The following is a 16433-nucleotide window of genomic DNA, read 5'->3' as shown; positions in this document are numbered from 1 at the left end:
CATCCTGCTCTCAGTCAAAAGGCAAGAGGTGGACCTGGGCAGACCTTTCTAGAAACTCCCCTGGGGCCCCAATAAAACTGGAGGGCAGGAGAAGCATAATCCCTTTCCTCTCCAAAAGTACCCACTCTCTCCCTTGAGAGTATCCCCTTTCAACTTTTCCCATCCTTTCTGATAAACTCATGCCTGTTTCTCTGAGTGACATGTCTTAAATCTTTCTGACTCTATGGCGGTTTGAAGGGGGACCTTCACATCATCTCAGTTTCCCAAAAGGCCTAGCTGTGTAACACTACCTCCTTCTGGCCTCTGTCCAGTAGACCAAGGACCAGGGTGAGGTACCTGCCACAGCTGCTGAATTTAAGGGGGCACTCAAAAAATTCAGCAATCAAGATAAATAATACATATTTTAATATTTCATCCAAAACAGTGGATTAAATATTTCAACACTACCCTGCTTACCATTTAATTTTTCAACACTACCCTGCTTGCCATTTTTAATTATTTCAGTTGAAGTATAACATACAGACAAGTTCACAAATCATAATGTACAGCTTGAACCATGAAGTATAAATATGTAACCACCACCCAGATTGAGAATAGAATACAGCAGGTATCCCAGGAGTCCCCTCTTGCCAGCTTGTCACTCCCCCTCCTTCCTGAGAAGTCAATCTATTCTGCTGTCATTGTGGCTATCCCACTAGATGGTGAGTATGCAAATTATGGCTTGCAAGCTAAATGCTGCCCAGGGGGCTGTTTTCTATGATCCATGATGTTGGCTTTTACTTTCTAATGATTGAAAAAAACTTTTAAAATATTTTGTTATACATGAAAATTACACAAAGTTCAAGTTAAGTTTCAGTGTTTATAAATAAAGTTTATTGGAACAGAGCCATTTTCATTCTTTACATATTGTCTCTGGCTGTTTTTGTGCTTTAATGGAACAATTGAGTAGCTGTGACAGGGACCACGTGGTCCACAAAGCCCCAAATATTTATTATCTAGCCCTTTATGGAAAGAATTTGATAACCCCCACACTAGACTGTAAGCTTCATGAGGGTGGGCAGTCTAAACTCAGTCACTCCTGTCCCTGGAGCTTTAAGTGGCCTAACACCCAGTGCACATTCATGAAGAATTTGTCTTACTGATAAAACCATTGATTATCCATTCACGCAGGAGAACAAGGTAGAAATGCAGTATCAGACACCCAGAAAGCTCTGTAAGTTTCCCCATCCAGAGGCAGTAGTAGTTGAGAGCATGAACACAGAGTGCAAACCTTTCTTTTGCCACTTATTAGCTATATAATATCAAGAAGTTTAAGCTCTTTTTTTTTTCCCACCATCTGTAACATGAGGAAAAAATTGTGAAGATTAAAATGAGATGACATCGGTTAAAAACATCTGCCTTACCTGGTAAATAAATGTTAGTTATTATCATCATCAATATTGTCACCTCCCACATACCTCTTGTAAACTAGACCTTAGGTCTTTGCAAAACCCTAGAAGCACTTCATTTCATTCTTGTCACCTCTCCTCACTTCTCAAGTAGCAGGCATTCCCAGCTCACATCCTCAGAGTAACAGAAAATCAAGCTTCAAAGAAACCAAATGACTTGTTCCTAAGGTGCCCATGATACAGCCAAGTCTGGTACTGGAGCCTCCAGCTGCTTGCTGCCCTTACCCCATTCAAGCCCAGATCAATAACACTGAGTCACTAGTTATGTATTTGGATGGTTTTAATCATTAGCCTGGAGTATGAGAGTGGTGCCTTTTTCTGACATTGCATTTTTCATATGGAGAATAAGCAGTGTGATGAGTCACACTCCCAGACCTTCAGACCATTTTTGTGCTGCTAATGCATTTCAAAAGAGCAGCGATAACATATAGCAAAGCAGTAGGCTGGGGCAGCTGCCAAACCTGTCACGTTCCAGGAGGGCTGCTTGGATCCAAAACTGCTCTATCAGTGAGTCTCCCAGCAGGGAACAGATGGCACATTCAAAAGGGGGTGATTAAAGAGAGTTTAATGAAGGAATGAAGAGGTGTGAGCAGGGTTAAGCGACGGGAGAAGCACCCTGGGGTGAGCAACAGCTAAGACTCACTGCTGGGTCAGGTCCCCAAGGAATCCCAGGAGGGAGTAGTTTGGGAACTCACGAGAGCCATACTGGAGGAGAGGGTGCCTAAAGGAGTGGTGTAGGGTGGAGGCTGCAAGATAAGGATGTAGAGGGGCGTAAAGCAGCTACATGGCAGAGCTGCCAGAGGCTGGAACATTAGGCCATGTTTGGAATTTCTTTTCTTTTTCTTTTTTTCTTTTTTTTTTTTTTTTTGGTACCAGGGATTATACCCAGGGGCACTTAACCACTGAACCACATCCTGAGCCCTTTTTAAATTTTTAATTTAGAGACGGTCTAAGTTGCTCAAGGCCTCGCCAAGGTGCTGAGGCTGGCTTTGAATCTGCAGTCCTCCTGCCTCAGTCTCCCAAGTCATTGGGATTACAAGCGTGTGCCACTGTGCACAGCTTGGAAACATTGTTGATTGTCATGACTGGGCTCCCAGCATCTAGCAGATAGAAGCCAAGGGCACAGCTAAATATCCTTCAACACATAGTGCATCCAAGAAGAATTATCCAGATAAAATGTCAGTAGTGGAAATTCTGCCTAAATGAAACTGCTCTGGTCTCATGTCACGCATCTGGCCTCCTCTAGCTCTCCCTCAGCCTCCGCGTGGGCAATTCCTTAAACACTCTCAGCCCCACCCCAAGCCAGGGCGGCTCCCAGTCTCCCTCAACTCTGCCTCCTTCCGGCCGAATCTCAGTGTGGTCCCCATACTTGGCCTCTTCCCAGTTCTGGCCAGTAGTTCCCTTATGTTCCCACCTCACCCCCAGGCTGCTGACCCTGCCAAGCCCAGACCTCGACCTCAAGCTCCTCTATCTCATCCACCCTCCTCCTCCTTTTTTCTCCTCTAAGGCCACTTGTCCTTTAGACTCAGCTACCTCCCAGTAACTCTCTCTCCCAGGCCCATGCTTCTAAACATCATGGAACAAAGCAGACTTTTCCAGAGCTAGCCAAGGTCTCAATCAAATCTATTTATACTTCTTCCCCAGCTGTGTCCCTGAGGGACTTTCTCCTCTCTCTTCCCCTGGAGAGCTTTCCCCACAAAACACACTCACTTTGATCTCACTGACACTGTGGCCTTGGGAACTGCCGAGCCTGTGACTTGAACAGGCTTCTCTGGCTGAGAAACTAGGGAGTCTGCCAATAGTGACCTTGCCCCCTGTTCCCGGGGAGAGGGAACTGCTGTTCTCCTGGTGTCGGGAGGTGCCAGTCACGGGGCTGACCTTTGCTCTCTGCCCCCTTCCCCTCTCCCACTTGGCCCTGGGCACAGGATCCCACCTCACCTCTGGCATTGTCCCCCCTGCCCGGGCTCAGATGGAGCAGGGGAGAGATCCTGAGAGGGAGCCAGCTGAGGCCAGGATGCCTGGTCACCATGACTCCTTTCACCCAGACACCCCTCCAATCCCCAAAAGCAAACAGGGCAGGCAATCCCCAGGACACAGGGCATCAGCTGCCCTGCCTCACTGCCCACCCAAGACCTTTGTGCTCCACGTCCACCACCCCCACCGCACACCTCCTGAGCACCAGCAGCAGCAGGAGCGCCAGGGCTGGGCGGGGAGGGGAGCCCACCCTCACTGTAGCCCTGCCACCTCAGTGATCAGCGGGGCCTGCACCATGAGCTCCTCGTATCGGTTGAGGAACAGCCGGAAGCGAGCCAGGTACGAGTCCTCGTTGTATGGCAGCTGCTTCTCGTGGAGGAACCGGGACACCACGGGCTTCACCTGATGGAAAACGGGCAGCAAGAGGGGCTATGACCGGGGACTGCTGCAGCCCATCCATCCCAGGAGCTATCCTCTTCCTAGCCCCAGCTCCCATCTGCCTTGTCCCAGAATGCTCTGGGCAGGGAGGGCAGGGGCTTTGGCTGAGGTCTGAGGTGTTGGAAAACTCCTGCCTCCTGCAACTCCCCCAAATCCTCCCCCCAGGTCCCAGCTACACAACAGCTCTCCTTGGCACAAGGGGATGAAAAGCATGGCTCCCTTTTCTCAAGCACCTACTTGGTGTCAAGTATTTCAGATCTATTTCTTCAATCCATCCCCAAAGCCTGTCAGGGTAAGCACTGTTTCATCCCATTTTACAGATGGGGAAGCTTGAGGCTCAACTGTGCAGAGTCCCACTGCTAGCAAGAAACCTGGTGTCTCTGATCTGAAACCCACACTGATGCTTGTAGGTTGGGCTGCCCTTTCTGGGTGACCTCTGACCAGGTCACTTGGGGGAACCCGGGGTTCAGCTGAACCTTGGAGGTTACCACTGCCAGTCACCAGCCAGGCATGTCCTCCCAGCCCCTCCAGCCCAGCCCTTGTCTACCTTTAGACACATGTTGTCAGAGAGCGTGGGGAACAGGTGGTGTTCCACATGGCAACTAATGAGCGAGTGGCCGAACGCCCAGTCCAGCACCGGCAGCCGGGGCAAGTTGAGAACCCCCAGGCTCATCATGTGGATCCGTCGGGGCTTCTTGTCCCGGGAGAACATGGGCAGCCCGATGTGCTGTGACAGACACGTGGGTCATGTCCTGGGGCAGAGCCTGGACCTCCCCCTTGCCTCAGGTGTCCTCACCAAGCACTCAGAGGCCCAGCGGGTTCTTCTGCCCCTCCAGTCCTACCCCAGCAGGACCTGGTGGAGGCGTGGAGGGGGCTGCGCTCCTGGCTCAGCTCTGATGCCAACCCAGTCTGTGCCCTGAGCTGAGTCTCTCCCGTCTCTGGGCCTCCTCCCATCTGGACAATGAAAGGCTTGGCCTGGGCACCTCTGCACCCCTGGTACTTGAAGACCTGAGACAGCCACTCCCTGCTCTCGCGGCACTGGCCTTTGCCTTGTCCTGGAGAGACCCTCCCTGTTCTCTTCACTAGTCAAAACCCTCCTCATTGTTCAAGAACAAGTCTGCGCACCCTCTTGTGCCTTTCCTTCAATGAGCATGTGCAGGTGCCTCCTGTGCCAGGCACTCTCCTGGGTCTAAGGAACTTGGAGGTGAGCAGGAACTTCCGTTTGAGAAGGACAAGCAGTCGGGACACAGTTATGGGATTAAGTAATTAATGGCAGTTGTGCTGAGCTCCTGGTGGGTGTACAGGGAACTCTAACCCAGGGCCTTACTGATCCCGAAGCAGGGAGACACCCCTGGAGAAATGCATCAGGACTGAATGCTGAGCCCTGGCCTCCCACGAAGACCCCCAGCTCCAGTTCTGTCCTCAGCCTGCCCGGTGGCATTGAGTGGGGCCCTCGCTTCACCTCACATGGACATCTACCCACGTGGATGAGCGCAGGGCAGCCAGCTGAGGGCAAGCAAATTCCTCACCTAAAACTCGAGCCACAGAGTGGGAGCCCAGGAGGGGGCTGCCTCCTCCCGTGGCCTCCCTCTCCTAACCTGGAGTCAATTCCCTGGAGAATGCTCCCCATAGCTGCCTGGTGCTGGGGGTGGGGAGGCCTCACCTGGAAGATGTTGACATGCAGGTAGGGGTGGGCCAGCAGGGATCTGGTGAGCAGCATGCAGGCCAGCGCCGAGCTGGGGCTCTTGAAGCCCGACACGTTCAGGAGCAGCCAGTACTGGGAGTAAAGGCCCAGGGAAATCAGGCCCAGAGTCCGCAGAGCCATCCGCGGCTCCACCTTCCGCAGCCGCTCTGCCAGAGGGCAAGACAGGGAGTGAGGGCGGGCGAGGTTTGGAGCCCTCACCAGCTGGCTCCCTGGTGGCCAGGGGAGCAAAGGTAGAGGATGGGCTGAGTGCGTTCGGTGAAGTCACAGGAAAGCTCTGAGAAGTGTGTTCACCCATTGTTTAGGTGAGGAAAGGAGCCAGTAAGCAACATGACCAAGGTCAAGGCCAGCCCACCACCCGGTCCTTCCACCCTGTGGTGCTGCTCCTGTGATGTCAACTATTATCATGGGCAGTGTGCATCCGCAGAGCACTTGTCTGTGGCCTCGTTATGCTTTCCCACTGTCCTTGAGGAGCACATAAGGAACCTGAGGCTCAGAGAAGCCAGGTTATCTGCGCACATTCACCAGCCAGTAGGTGGTGGAGCTGGAGTCGGACCAGGGCAGACTATTGGGCTGGCTGACTCAGAAAGCCTCTGTTGGTCTTAACTCGGGGCTCCTGGCTTCCACCAAGCCCAGAGGGAAAGGACAGAAGTGGGACAGGCCTCTGCCGGGCACTTGGTCCCAGGCCATCAGAGTACTCACCAAGAGCCACCAGCGGGGTTAAGATGGGGATGAGGAGAGGTGCGAGGAACATGTAGACATAGCGGTTGAGGTAAGGCAGCTTCCACGTGCTCGAGTCCCCCAGACCCACCACGTTGGTGTAGCCGTGGTGCAACTTGACATGGCTGAACCTCCCATACTCTGCGGTGAAGGCTGTACACACCTAGGGCAGGAGCCAGAGGACACCAGTTTGGGTCAGACACAGCTGAACAAGGTGAGACCTGGGGAGGGGGGGCTCGAAAACACCCCTACCCTCCGAAAGCCGGAAGCCACAGCAATTATTTTGCCTGTGTTTATCTTGTAGCCATCTGCTCCTTCCTAACACCACTTTGCATTCTGAGGCTTCAGCAGCAAGAACGGGGGTGCAGGAGTGGTGTGGGGTCAAAGGAGGCCACCTCCTGAACAGCCACATTGTGGGGTGGGGATGCCCCAGGGCAGGCTGTTAGCTTCTCCCTAGAGGTGACTTTTCTGGCATGTGTCCTGGATGGGATTCAACAAAGCTGCTCACCAGGAGCAGTATACAAGCTGAAACTCCAGGGAAAAACAGTCTTTCCAAATGCAAAAGAGGCGCTAGTGGTGTATCTTATGTAGATATATGCAAATGAGTATGCAGATAAAAGCCTCTTCCAATATTTTACCCAGGCCAGAAGATTTTGCTAGTTTTATTGAAGACACTGCCAGCCTGTTTGCAGGAGAATGTGAAGGGTTTCCCAGTATCACTCTGTGGCCTGGTCAAAAACAGACAGCAGAACACACTGTATCAAGCTCAGTGTTCTGTACCTTTACATCTCCTTACCTAGGGGTCAGCAGGTCACCTCACAAAACACACAAGCAAAACCCAGAGAGAGGCCACGCAACCTCAGGTCATACAGCTCAGGAGGTGGCAGGACAGGACCCTGAAGGCAAGTTCCCACCAAGATAAGCTGCTCTGGAGATGAGGTGCTCACCACAATCACCACAGAGCTTGGCTCTGGGTATAGGCAGCAGAGACAGAAGCAGAAGAAAGATAAGGAATAATACTGTCAGGCTGGGGAGATAGCTCAATCGGTAAAGTGCTTGCCTTGCAAGCACAAGGCCGGGGGTTCAATTCCCAGCACCACAAAAATAAATAAATAAATAAATAAGTAAAAAGAAACAATACTGTCTTTGCATCCTTTCATTTGGAACAAAACTGAAGCCAAAATGTAGCTAGAAGCCCCGTAAAGGACACCGAGGGGCACATAAGCAGTTTTACAGAAGATACAGGCAGATATAGTCAAACCAGCAATACCAGTTGAGTTCCTGTGAAGGAGAGGCCCCAAGGAGGAGGGTGTCCACAGCAACGGGACGGGCACCTTGCTCTCAGTGACACAATGCACCAGGGGCAGGCTTGCCTCTCTGCTTCTATAACCTCACCAGGGACAGACCCTGGAGAAGGCTGCATAGGATGGGCAGTCACTAAAGTGACAGTCTCTTTCAGTCCCACTGGTCTCAGTGGGGCCTGCCTGCTCCTGAGCCTCACCCATCGGGTTGCACAGCTGTTTTAAGTTTGCTGGTCAAGAAAGGTCAGCTGCACTCAGCTGTCTGCATGGTGACAGTTGATCTTCCTCCTGGCACCAGCTCCCCATCGCCTCCTCACAGACCAGTAGCTGATCGTACTTTGAGTGGCATTGCCAGAATAGCCTGGAGCCCAACCCAGACTGAGCATCTTGAGAATGCCACCATCAGGGCCCACAGCCACGTGCCCAGGTCCGTAGATGCAGGGAGACAAGTGATCGGTGAGGTACGTGACATGTGCTTTGTGACTCAGCACACACTGGCAGAGCTGGTGAATGATTTTACCTTTTGATGTGAATAAAAACAGATCTGAGGCTATTTCTATAACAGTGGACCTCTCGCTCCCATTCAGATGCTCCCTGAGAGGGAGAGGAAGGGGTGAGTGGGGTAGCAGGGGAAGATCTCAATCCATCTGCCATTCACCAGGGGCAGTGGCAAACAACCACATACTGCTGGGTAAGTTGGAAAATGAGCTATTCTCACACTATAAAGGGTCTTTTAAATGTCTTGCCCAAGAGGATTCCACCTCCAGACCCAGAGAAATTTCCAGAAGCCTCAAGTTTGGTACTTCCCCTTCTTTTTTTTCAGTCCTGGGGATGGAACCCAGGTCCACTCTATCACTGAGCCACATCCCCAGCCCTTTTTATTTTTCTCCTTTGGGACAGTGTCTCACTGAGTTGCTGAGGCTTGGCCTCAAATTTGTGGTCTTTCTGCCTCAGCCTCCTGAGTTGGTGAGACTCAGGCATGGCCACCATACCCACCTGGTGTTGCTGCCCTCTTTGCCCCCGGGAAGACTTAAGGGCTTCCCTCTGCAGCACTCGGGCTCTGAAAGGCAGAATGTTCAGAGGGCTGATGTCAGTTAACTCCTCCTGACATCTTCAGCTAAACCTAGGGAGCACCAAAACTTTTTTTTTTTTTTTTTTTTTCCGGTGCTGGGGATTGAACCCAGGGCCTTATGCTTGCAAGGCAAGCGTTCTACCAACTGAGCTATATCCCCAGCCCCGAAACTCTTTATTTATTCTTTCATACAGTTGTTTATTCACTTAAGCATCCGTGTCCCTGGCCAGTGTTAGGCTCCATGCTAGAGCTGGGGGTCACCAAGGACAAGGCCTGGAAGGGGAGAGAACCCCAATGGGCTCGTTCCAACCACAGCAAGCCCAGGGCTGTCAGGGTCCTCCTCCATGGCCCTCACCACAGATCCTCTGGTCTTCCGGGAGTGTCATAACTATCCATGCCAATCCTGCCAGCGAGCCACCCTGAGGACCTGTGCTCAGGGGCTTGTATTTCACTGAGTTGGGCTGCCACACGCAGCACAGGAAATCATAGGATGCCCAGGTAAATCTAAAGGTCAGATAAACAACACCTGCCTGTGATAGGATACACATGTACCAAAAATACTGGTTACTTATCTGAAATTCAAATGCATCCTAGCATCCTGTATTTTATCTGATAAACCCATTGCTAAGGCCCACAGGGTCCCAGAGGCCCCGCCCCTCTGAAGTCACCTGAGAAGGAGCTGCTGTTCCCTTGGGAATCAGTGAGAGGGTCTGCAGGGAAGAATGGGAGCTGGAGAGACCACAGCCCAGACTCCCTCCTACCTGAGGGACACTGCCCCTGGAATGGCCCACCACCCCTTTCTCATCCTGCCTGTGCCTGGGTGGGCTCATTCTGACCACAGTGCCCACCATCTGCCCTTCATGTCTGAGTCCATTTCAGGGGTGGCCCCGTGGCCCCAGTCCCCCTGGCCATCACCTGACTCCTCCTGCGCCTCCTGCGCCTCCTCCCTGTACCCCAGCCCTCCCTGGCCATCCTCCTCATCTTTCTGCTGGCCTATACCAACATCCTCTAGCTGTCACCTGCCTCGTCTGTCTCAAATCCAGTACAGTGACAGTCACAACCCAGCTTTAACTGCACCATAATTTTATAATGATGTTTTTAAATTCTGTAACATACTGTTTGCTTAACAAATGAAATAAAACATAGAGGTCAATCACAGTGGCACATGCCTATAGTCCCAGTCACTAGGGAGGTTGAGGAAAGAGGATCACAAGTTTCAGGCCAGCCCTAGCAACACAGGGGCTGGGGATGTGCCTCAACAGTCGAGTATCCCTGGGTTCAGTCCCAAGTACTACAAAAGGTGGGGGCACTGGGATGTAGCTCACAGGTAGAGCACCCCTGGGTTCCATCTCCAGTACCAAAAACCAAACAAATAAATAAAACAAAGAGGAAGATACTAGAGGTCACAGAAGAGCTGGTAACTTCCACCTTCCATCATTTCCCAAGAGGAAAATGGGCAGCTATGGAATGTGAAGGGAAGACTTATCCCTGTACTTTTAAAATTCTGAGTTCTAGATCACGTTAGCTATTCACAAAATCAGTTAAATTGGTTTTAAGACTACTAACGGAGACAACTATCTCCGGTCACAGGACAAAGTCCCAGATCCTCTGCCTGGCACGTGGGCCTCCTTGACCTCCTTTCTCCAAGATCCCCATTAGATTCTAGTGACCCCAGATTTCGGTGGGTCCCTCAAGCACTGTGCTATTTCTCATCTCCATCCCCCTGTCCCTGTGTCTGCTTTGTCTGAAATCACTATCTGGCTTCTGCGCCCAGCCGGTGTCTCCCAGGGTTTCTTGGCCTCTGCGCCACTGACGCTCGGGGCTGGGTCATGGTTTGCTGTGGGGCTGTCCTCCCTTTGCATCATGTCTAGACGCATCCCCAGGGGCTCAGCGCACCGGCTCTCAGTAGCACATACTCTTATGCTGACACATATAGGCACCAGGTGGTGACCATCAGAAACACCTGCAGACACTGCCCAGCATCCCAGCCATGCTGCTCCACAGCAGAGGGCCCTTGTGCACCTGCTGGCACCCGCCACAGCATTCTGCTGCTGCCCCCGTTGACTATCAGCTGCACCACAGACCAGCTGTGCAGCCTTGAGCAAGGGACTTACCCTCCCAGATAAGTGTCCCCTAACATCCAAAGTGGGGGCGCTAACAGCTCTGACTTCATGGAAAGGCGTGACTGTTAAATGAGATGATTCAGAAGAGAACACAGCAAGCAGCGAGTGAGTGTTAGCTGGACGATAAGGGTTCTCACTGGAATCGGCCCTTGGGGAACTGGAGGTCTTACTCACCTTTGTCCCTGGCACCTAGTGGAGCAAGGCCGGGTGTGGAAGAGAAGTTCCATGCTACTGAGAGCATCCCTCAGGTCTCAGTCCTGGCCCCGGTTCGCCCACTCAGAGGCTCAGCCATGCTGTCCAGGTCCCCAAAACTCCAGACAGAGCCTCACTAAGTGCTGAGGTTGGCCTCAAAGTTTTGATCCTCTTGCCTCAAGTCTCCTGAGTCATGGGGATCATAAGCCTGTGCCACCGTGCTGGGCCTCGGGCTTATTCTTAAGGAAGCTACCCCAAGGTTGAGGTGGGAGCAGGAATGAGTCAAGAGTGCGTTTTGAGAATCGACACGTGATAAAATGACCTAGAACTAAACACACACACACACACACACACACACACACACCCTGCACCAATGTCAGCTTCCTCCATTTCAACATCAAATGACACTTGTATAAATATAACCATGCGGGAAATGGGTGAGGACCCACTTGACCTCCGTGGCCTATTTCCAGAAGTTCTGTGACATTATAATTAATTTTAAAATAAAAAGTTTGTATGAAAAAGTGTCTTTTGTACCAAAGATTCATGTTGACCCTCTATGTAAATTTTAAAAATAAAAAATTAAGAAATCATAGTAGAGGGCTGGGGTGTAGCTCAGGGGTAGAGCCTTACCTAGCACCTGTGAGACCTGGGTTCCCTCTCCAGCACCAAGAAAAAAAAGTCCAAACAAGAGTCCTTGGGGCTTGGGTGGGGATCATGTCTAGGCTGGGAGTTCTCAGCTGTTCTCACCATCACAAGGGACCTGCAGACAGTGACGGGCATTCCCCTGTGTGACACGCCTCCCTGCAGGGCACAGCCTGCTGTGCAGGGCTCCCTGTGGACAAGTTGTGACTCCACCCCATCCCGTAGCACAAAGCTGACTTTACAAGGAGGGTTTGAAGCTGAGACACAATCAAGAGCTTAGTAACTGGTACAGCCTGTTCCCTCCCACTCAGGGGAGCATCCTGGGTTGCTGAATGACTTGGAGGAGAGTCTCAAAAGTCCTCTGGTTTCAGGAGTTAATCCAATCCTTTGGACTGAAGCCAGGGTGGCCTGCTCACCCCACTTTTCCCCCACCCTCTCTGGCAGTCCCCAAGCATATGCCTGGCAGTCCCAGTGACATAACCCAGGGCAGGGAGGGCCAGGTGCTATGTGGGGTAAGGCCGGGGGCTGGAGAGAATATGCTACTAGAAGGAATGAGGAATTTTCTCACGTAAGCCAGAGATCTTCGAAGGGACACTTACCTGGCACAGGAATTTGGGAAACAGCTTGGAGTAGAAGCCCCCATTCATCCAGCCTGCTCCCCCCACCCCCATCCACTGGGTCAGAGAGGTCCTGGTACACCCCAGTTAGGAGCGGTAGATCCTGAGGCAATCACAGCTAAAGCTGTGCTCAGGAAAGCCAGTGGTGCTCAGCTGATGCCAGAGGTAACAGAGTTTGCAAGACCCTGGAAGGAATCTGGGCCCGGGACTGGATTCCCTGGAGTCATGGTGCCTCCCGAAGGTCAAGGTCTGGGAAACCCCATCAGGAGAAGGATGAAAGGGAAGAGACACCAGGATGCAGAAGTGACAGTCAGGGATCCAGGAAAGGTCCTGGGCATCCCCTGAGGTCCCAGGCCTCCAGAGCTTGTCCTCTGTGCCATGCCACCCAGCCTCCAACATGGCTGCGAGCTCTGCAACCTGTCAGTGAACAAAAACAAAACAAGGAACAGAAAAAACACCACCAAGAAGGCTCTCCTTCGCTTGCAGCTGACCACCTGCTCCCCGCAGGGGGAAGAGCAAAGCAAACAGGCCCGGAGCACCAGGTCAGGACCCAGGCTTAGTCGAGACCGGAGCAGGCTCACTGCATCCACCCACCTGCTTCGGGAGGGAGGCAAGGTCTTCCCTCAGTTGATTCCAGGAGGGAACTAACACTGGCTACTGGGCTAGGTTAACTTGCCCGAGCTCAGGGCAGACAGCGGGGCTGGGATTCCCACCAAGGCCCAAGGCTGCAAAGGCTGTGCCCCTAACCCTGGCCCCCTGCCTGGCCAAAAGACCAGCATCCTCTTCCAGGACCACAGTGGCCTCACCAGGCCAGCTGGAGGGGTTCCCTCCCCTGCACAGGGACTGGACCTTCCCCAGAGGGTCGCCAGAGTCACACCCTGGCATCAGAATGGAGCCCCGGATTACTTGAAAGCCTGAGTGACGAACCACTTGTGCCTTGCCCGGTGGTCCATCGCTGCAAACCAGCCACCGTCAAACCCTGAGGGAGTAGCCAAGCCTTCCCTCTCCAGTCTTGAGGGGACACAGGCTGTGACCTTCCAGGATGTGACCTTCGGTCAATCAGTTTTTCCCTGGACCTTGTCCCGAAGTGAACTGCACAGTCATGGCCAACAAATATTGATAGAAGCCCTGCCAAGAACTCAGGCCTATGGCAGGAGATGAACTGACAAAAGGCAAAGATGATGCAACTGGTCTGGGGCTCACGGGGACAAGATGGTGCACAGCAAGCAGAACCCAGCTCTGAGGCTGCCTGGGTCCTGCAGAGCTCTCCAGCAGGACAGCCTGGGAAAGCTTCTCAGAGGCAGTGTCCTTGGCTCCCTGGCTTCAGCCGGCACAGTGACAGCCTGAGTCCCTGGGAAGTCAAGGTCAGGGGTTCTCGTTTTTGAGGGCAGTTTAGGGTCACCTGGGGGTTTGATAAAAATGTAGAGGTTCGGGGTTTCTCCAGCTAGCCTGGCCCTCCCTGTCACTCAGCTGTTCGCCCTAGTGTGAGAACCCTGAGGCCAAATCAGTATGGTAAGTCCCTCGCTGTCTGCGCCAGTCCACAGTCCACAATACCTGCTCACAATACCTCAACTGCCTCCAGGTTCTTGGCACTCAGGGCAGCTTTGAAAAATCCAAACAGCCAATCCTTCCCTTTGGGTCCCAGCACTGTGACACTGCCCATGTCGCAACACAGTCAACACTGCCCCTGCCTCCTCTGGCAGGTTACAAACTCTGAGGCTCTGACCCAGAACCCAGGGTCCAGTCTTGCCTTGAGTCTGGCTGAGACCACATCCAGGGGTCCGTGAAAGGGAAACATCTAGAAATTGACCTTGAGGATGGGGAGCCTGTGGATTCCTCTTGACCTCAGTCCTTCAGAAATACGTGCTGGTGGGAAGAGGTGTGGAAGGGAAAAACACAAGGAACGGAGAATGCCAGGTAAGAAATGCTCGCTCTACTCAATGGATGTAATTATAAGATCTTTGTGTATGTCAGATAAAGTTTTATAAAGTTACATGTCTGTATAAAAAGAAAATAATTGAGTTAAAGGACATTGGAATCAGTCCCTGTCAAACAAGGCTCTTCCTGTTACCAGCTTCCTGATTTACTTATAAAGGACCTGAGTGGTTAGGTGAGGGTCCCCCTGGAAGCAGAAACAGAACAAGTTTGACAGAGAATCTGGGCTGGGAGCCCAGTCATGAGAGACAATCTGTCCAAAAACCTTTGCCTTCCTGGGCTGGCCCCCAGGTAAAAAGGCAGAAGAATGAGGAGATCAAAGAAGTGAAAGCAAGGGTCAGGAGAGAGGAGCATCCTTTCTGGAGATGGAGCAGGGATGGATGGAGCCATCTCAGGATGGCTCGGACTTTTCCAAGAGTCAGAGGGGCACCATCCAGAACTGGAACTCTGTAACACCAGGTCCTTCCCCTGTCCGTCTGTCTGTGGGTCACACCTGATTGCAAAACCTGGAGGCCCTAGTGGTTGTAGCCCTGGGTTCAGACTGTCTGTCACAAAACAGGACCTGGCAGTCACAGGTGTCCTGATAGGAGGAAGAAGCTCTGGTCAAACTTGACCTGGTGCTGCAGAAAGGTAAGTGGACTTCCCAGGAGAAAGAAAGATGCCCAGGCCAAGTCCACTGCCATAGGCAGACACTCGGGTATGCATCACGCAGTTCTCTACCCACCAAGTGCAAATTCCCTTTTAAGGGCTTGGAAGCCTGTGCACATGCGTACACACACACACACACACACACACACACACACCTGTGCATGCTTGCATTGAGTGAGACTGCCCGGTTGGCGCCAGCAGCCACACCCCTCTCCCAGGCTCACCTCTACAAAGAAAAGCAACCAGATCTTGCTCCAGCGTTTGGACTCAGTTAGGGCACCATGAGCGGCCAGGTGGCTGCCCTTGACAGTGAGCGTGGAGTGGCACACTCCCAAGATGGTGATGCCAATGGCAAAGACCAGGACATTCTCAGAGCACAGGCACAGGAACCCTGCACGGAGGAGGGGACAAAGGAACAGGGTCTTCCTCCATTCCTGAAGATCTGGGCCTAAACACCCTGCCTCAGAATCCCTGGCCAAAGGGAATCCAGCCCTGGGGCTGCCACAGGCAGGAGAGAGGCGAGACCTTCTATGAACTGAGGGGGATGGATTGGCTTTCCCTACAGGATTTGGGACAAAGCAGAACCCCAAGGTCTTGCCAAGGGAACTTCAGGGGTCCTGAATCTGCTGAGGTTTCCCTGCGGAGCCCCAGACAGAGCAGAGATGGGGTTGGGTATCACAGGGGTTCCAGACCAGGAGAGGTCCAGGGGAAGCCCTGAGCCCTCTCCTCACTCTTCTCACCCATCCCTGGTGTTCCCAGTAGACATGCTTCAGCTCCTCCCTCCCCAACCCTCCCTGACTCCTCTCAACTTTCCCCTCCACCACCTTCAGGCTATCAGGCTTTCTCCCACCTCCAGAGCCCAGTTCCTCAGGAGTCATGGGCAGGACACTCCAAGTCACACTTTCGGGGTTAAGGTGGGATCCTCCAGCCTAGGGACCCCGGCACAGGTTCAACTTCCCCGCCCCGCCGGCCGCAGGCCAGCTGCAGCACCTCCTGCAAGCACAACCACCCCCCCCGCCCAACCTACCCCCACCCGCAGCCCGTCCCTCTGTCACCCTGTCCCCGTGTCCCTCACCGACTGGCAAGGCGAGGAGGCTGAGCGCGAGGATGGCGCAGTCCACGCCGTGGCGCTCCCACCAGGAGCTCGCCCTCACCACATCCTGCACCAGCCGCTCCAGCTCACCCAGCAGCGCCTCGGCCCCGCAGTCGCCCCCGGGCGCGCTGCGCGCCAGCTCCATGGGCTCCCTTGGCGCGCGGGTCGGGGACGCTGCGGAGGAGCGGAGGACTCGGGCGTGTGCGCTGCCGCACAGGCTAGGCAGGAACGCGGGCGGGGGCGGGCCGGGGCGGAGTCACGCGCGGAACCCGGGACACCCACGGCCCCCGGGGTCAGAGTGTGGGCGCTGCAGCGCCTCCTGCCGCACGCAGGGGAGGCCCGGCCCGGCCGGTGCGCCCTCCCCGCCGCTGCACCACAACCGCCGCGGGAGGGGCCCCGGTGATGCGCGGGCGGGGGAGGCGACGCTGGAGCGACAACCCGCCTGGGGCAGAGGGGGCAGGGCTGGGGGAGGCCAGAGGTCCCAGCGGAGACTCCCGAATGCCTTCCCTGACCACCACCCTCAGC

The 16433-nt window shown here is 53.5% G+C and overlaps 2 protein-coding genes across 3 annotated transcripts in view; one reads left to right on the top strand and one right to left on the bottom strand.

Annotated features, from left to right (window-relative positions):
- Positions 1 to 2378: 2378 nt before the first annotated feature.
- Fads6 (fatty acid desaturase 6) lies at positions 2379 to 16197 on the bottom strand. Of its 2 annotated transcripts, XM_047546157.1 has the most exons (6): positions 15891 to 16192; positions 15040 to 15206; positions 6265 to 6445; positions 5524 to 5711; positions 4408 to 4587; positions 2379 to 3824 (listed from the first exon to the last, which is right to left on the bottom strand). In XM_047546157.1, the coding sequence occupies exons 1-6, from the start codon at positions 16051 to 16053 to the stop codon at positions 3675 to 3677; spliced, it is 1029 nt and encodes a 342-aa protein (XP_047402113.1). In that variant the 5' UTR covers positions 16054 to 16192; the 3' UTR covers positions 2379 to 3674. The 2 variants fall into 2 exon arrangements, with proteins under 2 accessions (XP_047402113.1, XP_047402114.1); XM_047546158.1 differs by lacking the exon at positions 4408 to 4587 and having other exon boundaries at positions 15891 to 16197.
- Positions 13972 to 16433, top strand: part of Otop2 (otopetrin 2) — a 31674-nt gene continuing 29212 nt past the window's right edge. Inside the window, exon 1 of the mRNA XM_047546152.1 lies at positions 13972 to 14149. The gene's annotated coding sequence lies outside the window, so the exon portion shown is untranslated. The remainder of the gene's footprint in view (positions 14150 to 16433) is intronic.

Source organism: Sciurus carolinensis, chromosome 3 (genome assembly GCF_902686445.1).
Source record: "Sciurus carolinensis chromosome 3, mSciCar1.2, whole genome shotgun sequence".
Lineage (NCBI taxonomy): Eukaryota > Metazoa > Chordata > Mammalia > Rodentia > Sciuridae > Sciurus > Sciurus carolinensis.
This window is presented reverse-complemented; position numbering and strand designations above follow the sequence as displayed.

Bases quoted from the DNA above. Each gene is read 5' to 3' on its own strand.
- Fads6 (XM_047546157.1), bottom strand. From the start codon at position 16,053: ATGGAGCTGGCGCGCAGCGCGCCCGGGGGCGACTGCGGGGCCGAGGCG. The intron at 6,446-15,039 runs GTGAGCCTGGGA...CTCCTGCCCTAG, and splicing joins GGTTGCTTTTCTTTGTAGAG to GTGTGTACAGCCTTCACCGC. The intron at 5,712-6,264 runs GTGAGTACTCTG...GCCCTCTGGCAG, and splicing joins AACCCCGCTGGTGGCTCTTG to AGCGGCTGCGGAAGGTGGAG.